Source organism: Macaca thibetana, chromosome 3, assembly GCF_024542745.1.
Source record: "Macaca thibetana thibetana isolate TM-01 chromosome 3, ASM2454274v1, whole genome shotgun sequence".
Classification (NCBI taxonomy): Eukaryota; Metazoa; Chordata; class Mammalia; order Primates; family Cercopithecidae; genus Macaca; species Macaca thibetana.
The window spans coordinates 51176223-51194165 of NC_065580.1; the positions used below are offsets into that span (position 1 = coordinate 51176223).

Sequence of the window (17943 nt, forward strand, 5' to 3'; positions counted from 1 at the left end):
CTGGCTGGGCGCAGTGGCTCACGCCTGTAATCCCAACACTTTGGGAAGCTGAGGTGGGCAGATCACGAGGTCAGGAAATCGAGACCGGCCTGGCCAATATGGTAAAACCCAGTCTCTACTAAAAATACAAAAATTAGCCGGGTGTAGTGGCAGGCGCCTATAGTCCCAGCTACTCTGGAGGCTGAGGTGGGAGAATAGCTTGAACCCAAGAGGTGGAGGTTGCAGTGAACCGAGATCCTTCCACTGTACTCCAGCCTGGGCGACAGAGCGAGACTCCGTCTCAAAAGCAAAAACAAACAAACAAAAAAATAATTCCTATTCCTGTAGTATAACAATATGATACACAGAAAGAGGACTTCAGCTATGCTGTGGCAGGGCCGTTTAGGATTTTATTTTATATATTTATTTATTTTGAGATGAAGTCTTGCTCTGTCTGGAGTGCAATGGCATGATCTCGGCTCACTGCAACTCCCATCTCCCGAGTTCAAGTGATTCTTTTGTCTCAGCCTCCCAAGTAGCTGAGATTACAGGTATGTGCCCCTACACCTGGCTAATTTTTTGTATTTTAAGTAGAGACGGGGTTTCACCATGTTGGCCAGGCTGGTCTCAAACTCCTGACCTCAGGTGATCCACCCGCCTTGGCCTCCCAAAGTGTGGGATTACAGACGTGAGCCACTGCACACCCAGCCTTGGGACATTTTTAATAAGCCTGTGAGTGCGAAGTCTTCTGTGAGTTGCAACTTGCCGTAGGTACCTTATTTAAAACTTTGGGATGGGAAAAAAAGAATCTTGAGAAGGGGTTAAAGTAACAATTCCAAACCATAGCTCATCTTTAAGTGAAGTAAAAATGGATACATGTAATTTGAGTTTTATTTTGTATACAAAATTATGATACTAATAAAAAGGACATAAGCTGAGAACAGAAGTTTCACTCTAGTTGCCCAGGCTGGAGTGCAATGGGGTGATCTCAGCTCGCCTCAACCTCCACCTCCCGGTTCAAGCGATTCTCCTGCCTCAGCCTCCCGAGTAGCCGGGATTACAGGCATGTGCCACCATGCCTGGCTAATTTTGTATTTTTAGTAGAGACGGGGTTTCTCCATGTTGGTGAGGCTGGTCTTGAACTCCTGACCTCAGGTGATCCGCCTGCCTTGGCCTCCCAAAGTGCTGAGATTACAGGCATGAGCAACCGCGCCCGGCTGCATTTCTTATATTTAGCATAGCATAGCCAATGGAAAGGGGGAAGAGAGACACGAGATGCAGAAGTAAAAATCACAGAATTTGATTCCTAATGGAGGGTGAAGAAAGAATCTGGAGAACTTCTAATTTCTGACTTGGTTGACTCAGCAGGTGGTAGCGCCTTCACCCTGATAGAGACCATGGGAGGGACTGAGGGCTTCTGTTTTAGATCCATTGGTTCAGGATGCCTCTGGGACAGCCAAGCTGGAGATGTTCTTCAGGGAGCTGGATATTTGAGCCTAAATCTCAGGAAATATGCAAAAAAATTTAAGATGCCAAAGCAAGAAAGTTTGGGATGTCGAAAACCTCCATGTGATGTGATGGAGTGTCAGTCAAGAGAGGGCAAGGGAGGTAAAACAGAGAAGACCAGGTTCTCGGCCATGCTTTTGGAGTTTGGGATTAATCCATAGGCACTATTTTTTTCCACATACGTATTTTCTGAAGAAAACAAGAACATGCTATGTATGTGGCCCGGTGTACTGAGTAATGGCAGCTGTAGGGCTGCTTCTGGCGGGTTGACTCGGGTGACCATGAACTCAGTTGACCTGGCTCCTCCTCCCTTCCAGTTGCTCTGCAGAGTCAGGCCAGTGCTCATGTCGGCCTCACATGATTGGACGTCAGTGCAATGAAGTGGAACCTGGTTACTACTTTGCCACCCTGGATCACTACCTCTATGAAGCAGAGGAAGCCAACTTGGGGCCCGTGAGTAGGGGAGTGCGTGGCAGGTCGGTAAAGCAGTGTTTTGGGGTGTAGTGGAACATACATGCTTTGTAAAGAGTCCATTTCAGAAGCATTTTTATAGCTTTGTCAGTGAGCACAAAATAAGGATCAGGACCATGCCTTCGTGAGAACAGTCATATTTAAAGCTAAGTAAATCTATAACTCACAAATTGGCTTTGGAGCAGTCACTGAAAAGGCTTTTGGTTGGTTGAAGAAATTTGTCTTTCCAAGAAACTTTTCTTCTCCCTACTTATGCTCCAAAGTTATCAACCTAACATGGTAAATACTGAGGCAAGGATATTGTTTCATCTATTCATCCCCAAATTTAATGACTTTAAATGTATGCCTGGTTCATGAGTTGGGGTGGGCTGAAACAGCTGGAGGCTGGCTGGGCATTTCTCTCCATACGACCTTTCTTTCTTTCTTTCTTTTGAGATGGAGTTTTGCTCTTGTTGCCCAGGCTGGAGTGCAGTGGCGCCATCTTGACTCACTACAACCTCCGCCTCCTGGGTTCAAGCGATTCTCCTGCCTCAGCTTCCCGAGTAGCTGGGATTACAGGCATGCACCACCACGCCCGGCTAATTTTGTATTTTTAGTAGAGACAGGGTTTCACCATGTTGGTCAGGCTGGTCTCGAACTCCCAACCTCAGGTGATCTGCCCACTTTGGCCTCCCAAAGTGCTGGGATTACAGGCGTGAGCCACCATGCCTGGCGATAGTGAGATTTCTTAGATGGCTTCTGGCTTCCAAAAAGAAGAAACAAGCTGTCAGGTCTCTTAAAGCTTGGACTCAGAAGTCCTAGAAAGTTCCTCATGTTCTGTTGGTCACAAGTCACAAGGACAGCCCAGATTCATGGAAAGGATAACATAGTTTGTACCTCTTGCTGGGTAAGGCCACACATGGATACATACAGGGAATGAAAGAGTTGATCACAGCCATTTTTGGATATGACCAACAACAGGTATTAAAAAAATAACCCTGTAAACAGTTAATCAGAATTAACTCATCAGTTGTGAACATTCATTATCATATCAAGTTTCTTTACTTGAAAATGGAGCCTAAAACTAATGCCAATATGAGAGACAGAAATTCACTAGATATTGGACTAACCTTGTGGAGAATCTGGGAAACACCTTATGATTCCTAGACTTGCTTATAATGGCAGGTGTGATGTTCTCTTTTTTCCTTTATGCTTATTCTCCTGGTCGTATCAAATAAGGTATATCCCAAGCCTTTGAGTGCCATCTCCAGTGTCCCAAGACTACTCCAACCACAAAACTAAAAAGGAACCAGTTTCCTGCTTGGATATCAAAAACTTTTTACAATCTATTAGGGGAGATTTGACTATAAAAAATAGACATAAGGTAGCAACCGTTTTTGAATCTTTGGGTGACTTCGGGTTTCTTTGACTATTGAAAGTTACTGAATTCCATTTCAAATAAAGAATAACCATTTTTTGCCATGTCCTCAGGGGGTTAGCATAGTGGAGCGGCAGTACATCCAGGACCGGATTCCCTCCTGGACTGGAGCCGGCTTCGTCCGAGTGCCTGAAGGGGCTTATTTGGAGTTTTTCATTGACGACATACCATATTCCATGGAGTATGACATCCTAATTCGCTATGAGCCACAGGTAAAGAAATCACTCAGTGGACTGGTGGAGGAGGGAGGGGAGAAATCAGTAGAAAAATAGTACTTCTAATGGGTATTATATATAGTTGTGAAATATGGAGGTTGCATCAGAACAGGTGAGATTCTGACAGTCTCACCTCCTCCATGGAAGTTAAAATGTACCTTTCTTTCTTTCTTTTATTATTATTATTATTATTATTATTATTATTATTATTATTGAGTCTCACTGTGTTGCCCAGCCTGGAGTGCAGTGGTGCAATCTCGGCTCACTGCAATCTCCGCCTCCCAGGTTCAAGCAATTCTCCGCCTCAGCCTCCTGAGTAGCTGGGATTACAGGCATGTGCCACCATGCCCGGCTAATTTTTGTATTTTTAATAGAGATGGGGTTTCGCCATGTTGGCCAGGCTGATCTTGAACTCCTGACCTCAGGTGATTCGCCTGCCTCAGCCTCCCAAAGTGCTGGGATTACAGGCGTGAGCTACCACACCCAGCCAAAATGTACCATTTTCTTGAATCCAGTTTCTCAAACATAGTGATCTTTTGTGAGGCACTCAACCTTGCTGAGGACTGAGGTGGTGATGAGGATGTATGAGATCCTCTCCTTCCCTCACAGCCTGGCTGTCCAGTGACAGACTGAAGCCCCGAATTGTAATGAAAGACTGAAGGTGACGGTGCAACAGCAGAGAGATGCATGGTCCTAGAAGATGGGCATGCACCAGCCAGCCTGAGCCAGGGCTACCAAAATGTTTTCCTAGAGAATCAGAGCGAGGCCTTAAAGTGTGAATGGAATTGTGGAAAGCTGGCACAAAAGTAAGAAATAGTGTGAGTGGAAAAGAGAAGGGAGGGTTTTGTTTTTATTGAGAATCATTCCACATAGCTTGATGAGAGATATGGTTGGAGATGCTGTTGGCAAAAATACTTGGATTAGTAAAGGAATTTGGACTATAATATTCACAGGAAGCTATTGAGGCATTTCAAGCAGGGGATTGTCATTATCTGAGATGCTTTAAAGTGGACTGAAACGGACATTGGGAAGAGGCAGAGAACAGTTGAGAGGTGTTTCAGCATCCAGGGTAGAAGGGATTTAGGCTGGAACCAGGGGAGTAGCAGACGTAGTAGTAAAGAGGAAAGGGAAAAGCAACTGTTTGTTTTCCATTTCAACTTGGCAATTGATTGATTTGGAGAGGTCTTTTTATAAACAGGCAGTGGTGGACTAACCATCTTTTCATTGTTTGTTTCTTATTCTAGCTACCCGACCACTGGGAAAAAGCTGTCATCACAGTGCAGCGACCTGGAAAGATTCCACCCAGCAGCCGATGTGGTAATACCATCCCTGATGATGACAACCAGGTGGTGTCATTATCACCAGGCTCAAGGTCAGTGTGACAGTGGTTTGGCAGCTCAACAGACTTCATATGCAAATTAGTATTTTTCTAATATTTTGTGAGTTTTCAAGTCACCATTTCAGAGCCAGACATTGACTGCTGACTTTTTTCCTTTGGAATTATTGATGCAGAGCTTTGTTCTTAATTTTTATTTTTTGGATGCATGAAGGTTGACTTTCGTTGTTGTCTTTCTTTTTTGTTCGGGGGCAGATATGTCGTCCTTCCTCGGCCGGTGTGCTTTGAGAAAGGAACGAACTACACGGTGAGGTTGGAGCTGCCTCAGTACACTTCCTCTGATAGCGACGTGGAGAGCCCCTACACGCTGATCGATTCTGTAAGTGTGAGATCGCTTCTGGCATATGCAGGAAAGCCTGGGCGGAAAGTGCCCAGCTGCTCCCAGGGTGTTGTGTTGAGGCGTAATGCTGAGGCCAGCGCTTAAGCAGAATCATTCTTTCTTGCCTCTGAGGTCACTTTGCTTATACTCCACCCCGTGGAAAGGATTTATTCCTTCTAAAAATATAAAATGTCTTTTAAAAAAAAATAGTATTTCACTGGGCCTAGTGACTCACACCTGTAATCCCAACACTTTGTGATGCTGAGACAGGAGGATTGTTTGAGGCCAGGAGTTCAACACCAGCCTCGGCAACAAAGCAAGACCCCATCTCTAAAATAAAAATAGCATTTCAAGAGCCATCAAGCTGTGTAAAATATATCTAAAATTTCCTGCCAAGAGTATTTAGGAATAGGGAGGTTTATGCTTTATTTAATGAGTCTAATGATTTCTGTTCAAGGGTCAAAGAAGCATTTGGGTTTTTTCCACGTTTGCTTGCTTAAACCCATGCCATGGGGCACCACTGTAAGGATGTTTGGCTGTTCTCATTTCTTCACAGCTTGTTCTCATGCCATACTGTAAATCACTGGACATCTTCACCGTGGGAGGTTCAGGAGATGGGGTGGTCACCAACAGTGCCTGGGAAACCTTTCAGAGATACCGATGTCTAGAGAACAGCAGAAGCGTTGTGAAAACGCCGATGACAGATGTTTGCAGAAACATCATCTTTAGCATTTCTGCCCTGTTACACCAGACAGGCCTGGGTAGGTATTGCTTGGCAGCTGCAGCAGCTGCTGTTTCTGGCTCTGAGTATACCTGGCACACGAAGTGCAGTGGAGTGCCCGCCCCGTAGCCCTGTGTTAGGCAGCACAAGGGAAATAGTATCTTAGTTACTGTGTATCTTTATCTTTTTAAGTAATATTTTAGCGATAGAGCACCACTGAAGATGGAATCGATATTCAAGAAATATGCAAATAACAGGTGATCAGGGGAAAAGTCCATGAGGATAAAGCATTTCCATAAGCAGGGTAGTGAGTGGGGAATGGAATCAGAGAAGCATCAAATGACTGAAATGTGTGTTTTTCTCTTTGAAAGGTCAGACCATCCTCTGAAGGTCACTGGGCTTTGGTCTAATGTCCTGTGATATTTGAGCTTTGAAGGCAAGGGGAGAAAACGTTAATGACCTCCTGCCTAGAAAAACTGCTTTGATCTGCCAACTCTGCCTCCCTTTTCTTCCCTTCCGCTCATCATAGGGATGATACTGTTTTAAACCAGAACTCTGAATAAACCAAAGTAGTAAAGGAGAAAGGATCAGGGAGAGCCTGTTGATATACTGCTCCGTTTCATGGGTTCTGACCTCTCTTTACCCACAGCGTGTGAATGCGACCCTCAGGGTTCATTGAGTTCTGTGTGTGATCCCAACGGAGGCCAGTGCCAGTGCCGGCCCAACGTGGTTGGAAGAACCTGCAACAGATGTGCACCTGGAACTTTTGGCTTTGGCCCCAGTGGATGCAAACGTAGGTTCCTCAAAAGCATGCATTCATTCAGATTATGCATTCATTCAGATTAACTCAGCCATTGTGGCAGGGTTCCATGGCTGCAGAGCCGATGCCTCCCTCCTGAAGTTGATCACACCAACCCATGAGCATTCTGAATTGGGAACAGGGTGCCTATAAAAGGGGCATGTTTCCATTGAATGAGTTTCTCAAGGCAGTTCCTTGTTTGCCTGTTTCTTTAGCTTGTGAGTGCCATCTGCAAGGATCTGTCAATGCCTTCTGCAATCCTGTCACTGGCCAGTGCCACTGTTTCCAGGGAGTGTATGCTCGGCAGTGTGATCGGTGCTTACCTGGGCACTGGGGATTTCCAAGTTGCCAGCCCTGCCAGTGCAATGGCCATGCCGATGACTGCGACCCAGTGACGGGGGAGTGCTTGAACTGCCAGGACTACACCATGGGTCATAACTGTGAGAGGTATGCAGACGCTGAAAGTAAGGAGAATGCAATGATCTCTGGCTGAGCAGACAGCATCTTAGACCAGCCACAGAATTCATCTCCACCAGGTTTCAGCTCACTCATTCACTTCTAACCACCTCATTATTTTTTAGGATCTTGTTTGTTTATCTACTATGTATTGAGTTTACATCCTCTATGTGCCAGGCACCGTTCTGGTGCTGGAGATACCGCAGAGAACAAAACTGACACGAATCTGTCCTCTTGGAGAGTCACCCTAGAGCTTACCATAGGGCTGTATAGAAATTCTGTCTGTCTCAGCAGATTCTGACCGAGGATGAGAGTTGTGAAATGTTCTCCTGCCTAATTTAGGCGAAAGGAGAAACTAATCCAAATGGGATTAGTCATTTTAAATAGCTTTGTTTTTCAGAACACTTTATGCAACCACAGTTTCCGGGAGACTCTATAAAACATGCCTAGGCCGGGCGCGGTGGCTCAAGCCTGTAATCCCAGCACTTTGGGAGGCCGAGACGGGCGGATCACTAGGTCAGGAGATCGAGACCATCCTGGCTAACATGGTGAAACCCCGTCTCTACTAAAAATACAAAAAAACTAGCCGGGCGAGGTGGCGGGCGCCTGTAGTCCCAGCTACTCGGGAGGCTGAGGCAGGAGAATGGCGTAAACCCGGGAGGCGGAGCTTGCAGTGAGCTGAGATCCGGCCACTGCACTCCAGCCTGGGCGACAGAGCGAGACTCCGTCTCAAAAAAAAAAAAAAAAAAAAAAAAAAAAAAAAAAAAAAAACATGCCTAAGTAGATCTGTTCTCCAGTTAGCAAATGTCAGTTGAATAATCATTATGGATGTGCTAGATATATAGTAAGAAAACGAGAGAGAATGTGCCTCCATAACATTAATAGGATAGCTCAATAGATAAAAAATAGTCCATAAGAAAAAATTACCTGCTGACTTATACTTATCATTACTAATTAAGAAATGCAGACAGTACTGTTAGAAATGGCTTTTTGGGGGTAATAGTCCGCACCTTTTCACTGTGATAAATTTTCTCTCTTCCAACATCCATTCGTCCTATAGAAGATATTTGTTTTTAAAAGTTACTCGTGAAACACTGCAGCAAGTGCTTCAGTCAGTGGTGAAGTTACTCATGAGATGGAAGAGAAATTGTTAGTGAAACACTGAGTATGTGATTAACTTTTGGCATGAAGATGTTCATGGAGGCAAACATGTGGCTCTCGGCTCAATGCTAGAACGGTATTCAAGAACAAAAATTATCCCTTCCAACCTTAAAATTGTGTTGTAAAAAGATAGCAAGGACACAGTTATACAAGAGTGAAAGGAGGAAATTAATATACTGGGGTCATCTTTTTCTTTTCTGCCCTGTTTTCCATTATTGTGTTTTCAAAGAGAGCTGGAGAATACGAGAGAAAGACAGGAGAAAACCAGATTAACCGGGAGCAGAGAGAGGAGGGGTAACAGAGGTAAACAGCAAAGGGGGCTGCCACAATGCTGATTCACAATCAGCGTTCACACTGTGGAATGCATTTGAACAAACATCATGTCAGAATGGCATAGTTGATCTGTGACCAGCTTTGGATTTTATTTGTAAAGGGTTTTGAGAATAAGAAAAGGTGTGGGAGAAGGAAGATTTTTAATTTTAGGTTTGGGTGGCAAACACTTGATTTTAAGTATTTGGAATTTTACTATCTAGTTTGAGCCAGTTTCTCATCATTCTTTTTTCTCATTCCAAGATAACCACAGTTTCAATCCTGTGAATTTATAAAGAAACTCTACACTTAGATTGTTCCCAAGGGGAGGCAAGAAATGAACAATTTCTATCATGATGTATTTGGATTGCCTCCAAAAGACTTGAGAAACAAATTGAATTGGAAATCCTTGGACCTCAGTTCCTGGCCCAATTCTGCTTCTAACTTGCTTTCTAACCTTGGGTGAATTAGGATATCCAGCTTTAAAACATTTTTTTTGAGACAGAGTTTCACTCTTGTTGCCCAGGCTGGAGTTCAATGGCACAATCTTGACTCACCACAACCTCCGCCTCCCAGGTTCAAGCAATTCTTCTGCCTCAGCCTCCCAAGTAGCTGGGACTACAGGCTTTTTGTTGTTGTTATTTGTTTTAAGATGGAATCTCATTCTGTCACTCAGGCTGGAGTGCAATGGTGCAATTTCAGCTCACTGCAACCTCCATCTCCTGGGTTCAAGCGATTCTCCTGCCTCAGCCTCCCGAGTAGCTGGGATTACAGGCACGTGCCACTATGCCTGGCTAATTTTTTGTATTTTTAAGAGAGATGGGGTTTCACCATGTTGGCCAGGCTGGTCTCGAACTCCCAATCTCAGGTGATCCACCCACCTCAGCCTCCCAAAGTGCTGGGATGAGCCATTTTACAGGGGTAAGCCACTGCACCTGGCCGGAATATCCAGCTTTTCATAAGTAAGTAGAATAGCTAGGTTGGATTAGATTGTCTCCAAAGTTCCTTCAAGATGTTATGTTGAAGGAAATTAAAAAGTAACCTAATTACCATTCATCTTGACAAGCAGGCTAACATAGTAAAAGAATGTATTGCTAAAAGGACACCGAGTTCAACTTCTAGCTCATTATTTAACTAGTTGTATAAACTTTGAGGATCCTTTGACCTCCATGTATTTGTTATCTTTAAAGAGTGGGATGGACGTGTTGGATGTGGGAACTAATAAGTAACATGCCCCATCCCTGCCTGAGTTTGGAACCACCTGAGAGACAAACACAGGGGCTACACAGCTGGACAGCACCCCTGTCACCCCCTCAGCTCCAGTACTGGGAAAAGCTGGGTTGTAGGACATGGCTTTAGACCTGTGGCCACCGTGGGCTTGCCAACACATCACCCCTCCCAGGCATAGGCAGAGGCCGACAGGTATAAGCCACCCCTAGGAGGACAGACCCCGTAACACAAGGAGGGAGCAGAACTGAATGGTCAGGACAGGCAGACAGCTGATGGAACAATCAAGTGCACATGGGGAGAGGTGGCTCATCCTCTGGGGAACAGTGAGTGAGGGGCCAGGTGAGGCCATGGGTGTCACTCAAACACAGTGGTCCTGCAAGTAGGATCCCTGGATCAGCAGCATCAGTATCATGGGGACCTACTGAATCAGAAAGTCGGTGGGAGGAGCCCAGTCATCTGTTTCAGGTGATTCTGATTGAAGCTAAAGTTTGAGAACCATGGTTCCCATAGTAAATCTTCCACATGAAAACATAAAGAGAGGTGGGCAGATCACCTGAGGTCAGGAGTTTGAGACCAGCTTGACCAACATGGTAAAACCCCGTCTCTACTAAAAATACAAAAATTAGGCTGGGTGTGGTGGCTCACTCCTGTAATTCCAGCACTTTGGGAGGCTGAGGCAGGTGGATCACCTGAGATCAGGAGTTCAAGACCAGCCTGGCCAACATGGTGAAACCCTGTCTCTACTAAAAATACAAAAATTAGCCAGGTATGGTGGCAGGTGCCTGTAATCACAGCTACTCGGGAGGCTGAGGCAGGAGAATCGCTTGAACCGGGAGGTGGAGGTTGCAGTGTGCTGAGATCGTGCCACTGCACTCCAGCCTGGCAACAGAGCGAGATTCCATCTAAAAAACAAAAAAATTTTAGCCGGGTGTGGTGGCATGTGCCTGTAGTCCCAGCTACTTGGGAGGCTGAGGCAGGAGAATCACTTGAACCCGGAAAACAGGTTGCATTGAGCTGATATAGCGCCACTCCAGCCTGTGTGACAGAGCAAGACTTTGTCTCAAAAAAAGAAAAAGAAAAAGTGAGTGGAGAAGAGTGTGCCCAAACAGGACAGTTTTCAAGACTTTCCTTGGAACAGGTTTCTTAGAACTGTGGGATCATGGCCTGCTCTCTTCTGTGACTGATGCAGGTGCTTGGCTGGTTACTATGGCGACCCCATCATTGGGTCAGGAGATCACTGCCGCCCTTGCCCTTGCCCCGATGGTCCCGACAGTGGACGCCAGTTTGCCAGGAGCTGCTACCAAGATCCTGTTACTTTGCAGCTTGCCTGTGTTTGTGATCCTGGATACATTGGTAAGTCGTGTGCAGACTTTGGGAAGCAAAGAGGGAGGAAAAGATGTCTTTATGAGTTCATTGTTAATGAGAAAAAAAGATACAAAGTGAACCAATTAAGTCCACTTTTATAATCTTTAATTTAAAATTAAAGTTAGAAGAGATGCTCTTTTCCTATTTGACACATAGGGTAGAGTCAATTCATGAGCCTCTGATAAGAATGTTATAACACAAAGCAGGAGAGCAAGCTCGTGAAAATCTGGAAACCCTGTGGAATACTTTTCTGTTATTAAACATTAGAAAGATTAACTTACATTTTACTCCTGCCTTTCTTTATCCAACTCCTAGCAAAAGTATCTCAAAGCTGTGTGACCAAATAGTGGCTGAATATATTCTTCACTGTTATGATACTCACATTATCTACCAAGATTCAATGACTCTAGCTGGGTTGTAAAAAACTCCCTTTTATTTCATCCTTGAAGCCACTGTTACAAATACTACTTATGTTTATACGTAGCTCAGTAAATGTTTTTTGCATATACTTTCAGCATTTCTTAGGGAAATTGGTCATCATTAAAGATCTCATTTTTCAGGTTGCTCACAGAGGAGTGGTAACTTTTCAGTCTCTGTAATTCTTGAATTAGGCCATATGTGGTGGCTCATGCCTGTAGTTGCAGCACTTTGGGAGGCTGAGGCAGGCGGATTGCTTGAGCCCAGGAGTTACAGACCAGCGTGGGCAAGATGGCAAGATACCATCTCTCCAAAAAAAAAAAAAAAAAAATTTACAAAATTAGTCAGGTGTAGTGCTGCAAACCTGTAGTCCCAGCTGCTGGGAAAGCTGAGGCGGGAGAATTCCTAGAACCCAGGAATTCAAGGCTGCAGTGAGCTATTATCATGTCACTGCATTCCAGCCTGGGTGATAAAGAAAGGCCCCATCTCTTAAAAAAATGTAATCCTTGGATTAGGATTTTAACATGAAGCTACACTTCACGTTGTTTGTTAGTTTGCTTCCACCCTGTGTGCTCAGAAGCTGAAGTCCCATGTGCTAGGACCCTTCTCATAACTGTCCATACCCGCTGTGGCCTCTGAGGCAGCTGCAGCACTGTTAGAGGCTACAAAATATTAGATTGGCGCAAAAGTGACTGTGGTCTTTGCCACTGAAAGTAATACTGCCTTCCCCTCACAATTCAAGCCTATTCTTTCCCCTTCGGATGCGATCACCCTGGGCTCTGTAAATCGCGCAGTGGAGATGAAGCACTGCCACGGTCAGCTGTCTCTAGGCATGAGTGTCTGTGCACTGGGGAGCTTTTGGTCAATAAGCTAAACATCTTGTGCTTGGTTTTATTGGGTGACAGGTTCCAGATGTGACGACTGTGCCTCAGGATTCTTTGGCAATCCATCGGAAGTTGGGGGGTTGTGTCAGCCTTGCCAGTGTCACAACAACATTGACACGACAGACCCAGAAGCCTGTGACAAGGAGACCGGGAGGTGCCTCAAGTGCCTGTACCACACCGAAGGGGAACACTGTCAGTTCTGCCGGTTTGGATATTATGGTGACGCCCTCCGGCAGGACTGTCGAAGTAAGATGCACATTTATTCTGCCTGCTCCTTACAATGACTCCCACCTTTTATTATTATTATTATTATCAGCAGATTTTATTCTTCCTGTATTTATTTCACATGGGAAAACATTTGTTCAGAGAGGTAAAATTTCACTTTCAACTAAGGAAAGATGAGACCAAATTTTTTTTCTCTTTCACTTTTTCTTTTCTTTCCATTTTTTCTTTTTTTTTTTTGAGACAGAGTCTCACTGTGTCGCCCAGGCTGGAGTGCAACGGCATGATCTCAGCTTACTACAACCTCTGCCTCTCAAGTAGCTGGGATTACAGGCACCTGCCGCCATGCCCAGCTAATTTTTGTATTTTTAATAGAGACGAGGTTTCACCATGTTGGTCATGTTGGACTCAAACTCCTGACCTCAGGTGATCTACCCACCTCAGCCTTCCAAAGTGCTGGGATTACAGGCGTGAGGCATTGCACCAGGCCATGTTTATTTTTTTCTTTACATCCACACTTTCTAGCAGGACTGAGGTCTCAAGATGTGACTTGGTGCCTGGGAGAGATAACAGGAAAGAAAAACCATGTAGCTGTCCCCATGATAAATGGCATCCAGTAGAGGGTACTGATGGTATGCTTTGCCCATGAACTTGCTGGTTGGATGGACTTTGAAATCCTAAATACCCACTGTGGTCCCACCTTTTCTAGTTGCATTGATGGAATAGAGCCTTCCAGCTTAAGGAAGAGAAAGAAGTAGCATCTCTAACATTTCTCTTTTGGAACTCTTTGTTTCTCTCTTATCAAGAGATCAACTAGCATTTCCTCCTGCTGCAGCTGCACAGCCCCCAGGCTCCTGGCTTTGTTTATACAAACATGTGTGGAATGCTAGCGACCAGCAGGACTGGATTCCTTAAAGCCTTAGTAGCTTAAAGAGCTTTTACCTGCTATGTCCGACACGTTTATTACTGCTGTTCCCTGCCAAGAGTTTGAAATTATTAGATATCTCAATTCCCACTGGCATTTTTTTTTAAATTATTTCCAGTTAAACCTTCAATTTTAAAATGACTCACCAGCATCTTGTCAAATCTGTGTATTTTGAACATACTTTTAGGTGAAATGTATCATTGTGTGTATCTGGGAAATGTCAGAACTGTGTAAGACATCATGAGAACTTCTAAACAACAATAATTTTAGCTTTCTTTTTGAATCACCTTCATTTCTTTCCTTCTTTGCATTTCAAGGTCAGGATCTGAAGTGGGAACATCTTAGCGTTTAGATGTGGCTAACGTCTCTGCATGCCTGTGTATTTGGGAGTGTGACAATAAGTAAATGTGATATTCTTTTTCAGAGTGTGTCTGTAATTACCTGGGCACCGTGCAAGAGCACTGTAACGGCTCTGACTGCCAGTGCGACAAAGCCACTGGTCAGTGCTTGTGTCTTCCTAATGTGATCGGGCAGAACTGTGACCGCTGTGCACCTAATACCTGGCAGCTGGCCAGTGGCACTGGCTGTGACCCATGCAACTGCAACGCTGCTCATTCCTTCGGGCCATCTTGCAATGAGGTGAGGGACTGCTGCTGGGGATGATGCCTTTATGAGCCCAGGGGTCAGCTTATGGTGACTTTGCCCCAGTTACAGCAAGGCCCCAGGGCACATGGCTTGGCAAACACAGCGTGGCCTGGATCTCAGCCCTCATTTGTACCCCTTGGCTGGGTCTACATAACTGTGCACAGACTCCCCATCAGACACACCCATAGCATTTCAATAGAAGGTCCCAGCTGCAGATGCAGACTCACATAAGAATAGACAAGGGTGTGCTATTTCTCTTCTTCTCTTCAGTACCTGGCCGCTGAAGCAGACTTTTTTCTTAGCTTCTCAACTTGAAAGGAACCAATTAGCCATACCCAGCATTGTAAAAAGTGCTGTTGTTTCCTGACACATACTAAGGAGGACATACTCCCTAAGTCAAGCGAGTCAAAGGTGGCCCAGGATTGTGGCTGATCTGTGAGGATAAAAGTGAGGGAACAGGTAAATAAACAATAATATGCCACAGACCTTTCCAAGCCCTGCTGCAAAAGAGCAGTTAGATGTTGGCATGGGGCTCTCGACACCTACGATCGAAGCAGAAGTCCCTTTTCCTAGTCAATGGAGACCTTCTCAGGTGAACAGTTCATTCCCACTTCTAACTGGCAGCTAGGAAAAAAAGATGACAACTGGCTTCTGGCCTGAAGCCTGCTTGACTAAGGTCTGTGTTCTGGCCACAGTTCACAGGGCAGTGCCAGTGCATGCCTGGGTTTGGAGGCCGCACCTGCAGCGAGTGCCAGGAACTCTTCTGGGGAGACCCTGACGTGGAGTGCCGAGGTGAGGTGCGGGCGTTCTCGCGTTGACTTCATCAGAGAGTGGAGGGAACAGGGTTTCTGCAAGAGCCTTCTGTAAATTATAAAACACAGTACAAATTAATGTGTCGATAAGAACCTGTATTTAATTGCAAAAATAAATTAACACTGATTGTTTAAAAAACAATCTAACAAATCTAGCCCTGCCCATAAGTATAGGTAGTCAAGAGTGGATGTGCATACTCTCCTGGCCCCATACCCTGGGATAAAGTTTGTTTCTGTGTGTCTGTAAGCAAGCACACACACACGCACACACACACACACCATAAATACACAGCTGCTTTTTAGAATACTTTTAACCAAAGTGGGACCATATGAACCATGTTTGGCAAAGTGACTTTTTACCCCCTCTGAACAGTATTTTGTGGCCAACTTCCTTGATGGCACAAGAGGTAAATGGTTATCCTAGTAAGATCACTGAAGGCCGGCCGTGGTGGCTCAAGCCTGTAATCCCAGCACTTTGGGAGACCGAGATGGGCGGATCACGAGGTCAGGAGATTGATACCATCCTGGCTAACATGGTGAAACCCCGTCTCTACTAAAAATACAAAAAAACTAGCCGGGCGAGGTGGCGGGTGCCTGTAGTCCCAGCTACTCAGGAGGCTGAGGCAGGAGAATGGCGGGAACCCGGAAGGTGGAGCTTGCAGTGAGCTGAGATCCAGCCACTGCACTCCAGTCTGGGCGACAGAGCGAGACTCCGTCTCAAAAAAAAAAAAAAAAAGATCACTGGATTCATTGGATCAACTAGACTTTGCTGACAGTTTAAGCTCTTGGCGTATGTGCGTAAGATAACATCCCCACTAGTGAAGACTGGAGGGCAATGTCATAGAGACTTCGTGCACAACAAAGGTATGTACGGTAGGGGCTCCAAGTCAGTTACATGTGAATAAAGCCCAGATTTTCATCTAGGCTTATGTTAAAAAAACAAACAAAAAAAACCTGACATTTTCTTACGAGCAAAAACTTGTTAAAATTAAGTGAATCATAAGGATTGCTTGATTTTTATGGCATTGCAATTTTTTTGACCTGGAAAATCATTTTTCAGATCTTAAAGTATTTATGGAAAGGATTGAACAGGCTGTTGCAATTCTGTTTTTATATTCTTTCTTTCCTACTTGATTTTCTTCCCTGTTTTTAATTGATCATTATGGATAAATATTTTCTGTAGTTTCTTATGTACTCTTTGGTATATATTTGTTGCACATCTGAAATTATAGGTCTCTGTTGGACTCTTAAATTTTTTTATTTTTTATTTTTTGAGACGAAGTCTCGCTCTGTCACCCAGGCTGGAGCACAGTGGCGCAATCTCAGCTCAGTGCAACCTCTGCCTCCCGGGTTCAAGCGATTCTCCTGCCTCAGCCTCCGAAATAGCTAGGATTACAGGCACACACCACCATGCCTGGCTAATTTTTGTATTTTTAGTAGAGATAGGGTTTCACCATGTTAGGCTGGTCTCGAACTCCTAACCTTATGATCCTCCTGCTTTGGCCTCCCAAAGTGCTGGAATTACAGGTGTGAGCCACTGTGCCCGGCCAGGACTCTTAAATTTTTTAAATGACTGTTTTATTTTTTTGGACACAACTACAGCAAGAAATAATACAGATCTTCAAGTTGGCAACTCATTCAGTATAGAAGGTCAGGAACCTAGAAACTGTGTTCCTTCAGGGTGCAAACCCATCTGTTCCTTAACAGCAGAGAAAGGTCAGTGGGCAAGATCAGAACAAATTAGATAGGATTTGAGTTTTAAGTCGATGCTTAGCCAGAAGGGTTTGTATGGACCTCTTAGATTAATGTTTGTTTCACAGTGGGGATGATGTTTGCTATGTCAATAAACAAGTACTTTTCTTTCATCATTCTCCAAATTCGGTTCTTAATGAGATCTGACATCCCCACTTCCATAAGAAGCTATTGAAATCCAGTGGACCAGTTTCTCCAAGATGTCTCTTGAAAGTAAAACTCTGCTTAAAATCTGGTTTTTCCAGGGCTGTAATCACTACTCTGTTAAATTCCTCAAACTTGTAATGCCCCAAAGCTTGATTTTTTCCAGATAATGCCTCTATCGTTGCTCATACCCTGATTCTGTCAGCATGTGTCACTGGCAAAATAGCTTTCTCTGCCAAAGCTTTCTGACCTTTGGCTCCATCTTAGCTTAGTTAGCAGGCAAGGCCTGCTACCCAGAGTCAGAGTCAATCGGAGAGTTGTGCATGTGGTCCTTAGAACTTTACTCCTTACCCTTTTATCTTCTCTTTAAACTTTCGCCTCTAAATCTGCCGGAGAAATTGTGGCTTATAGGAACCTTGTCAACTTGTTTGGGTCGAAAGTTAGATCCTGTTTTAGAAACTCTGCAAAGAGTAAGATTCATGGCATCATTGTTCGCCAACTTCTTTGTTCATTTTATCCAGAAGAAAGGTCAGCTCGTTAGGTAAGAAACTTTTCATCAGGAAAAGCAAACAAGCAATAAAAAACAGAAACGCAGTATTCTGCAAATAAACCTGGTTTGTTTAAAGAGAATGTATTGAAACTGGATATGTCTGTTCCTTTTTGCTTTTCCCTTTGGCATTTCCTTTTTTTCTGTAAGATAATCATAGATAATCATAGTTAATGGAGGAACTACAAAGATCACCTGGTTTTATGGTTTGCCCATTGTGTTGGCTGATCCCAGTGGCATAAGGGCAGCAG

General features: G+C 44.5%; 1 protein-coding gene across 1 annotated transcript in view; it reads left to right on the top strand.

Annotated features, from left to right (window-relative positions):
- The window catches only part of LAMB1 (laminin subunit beta 1), an 88273-nt gene that overhangs the window by 45041 nt on the left and 25289 nt on the right, over nucleotides 1-17943 (top strand). The window contains exons 14-24 of the mRNA XM_050785147.1: nucleotides 1803-1938; nucleotides 3427-3585; nucleotides 4833-4960; nucleotides 5180-5303; nucleotides 5860-6064; nucleotides 6674-6817; nucleotides 7039-7270; nucleotides 11169-11332; nucleotides 12667-12891; nucleotides 14217-14431; nucleotides 15133-15229. Of these exons, the coding sequence (XP_050641104.1) occupies nucleotides 1803-1938; nucleotides 3427-3585; nucleotides 4833-4960; nucleotides 5180-5303; nucleotides 5860-6064; nucleotides 6674-6817; nucleotides 7039-7270; nucleotides 11169-11332; nucleotides 12667-12891; nucleotides 14217-14431; nucleotides 15133-15229 (1829 nt within the window). The remainder of the gene's footprint in view (nucleotides 1-1802; nucleotides 1939-3426; nucleotides 3586-4832; nucleotides 4961-5179; nucleotides 5304-5859; nucleotides 6065-6673; nucleotides 6818-7038; nucleotides 7271-11168; nucleotides 11333-12666; nucleotides 12892-14216; nucleotides 14432-15132; nucleotides 15230-17943) is intronic.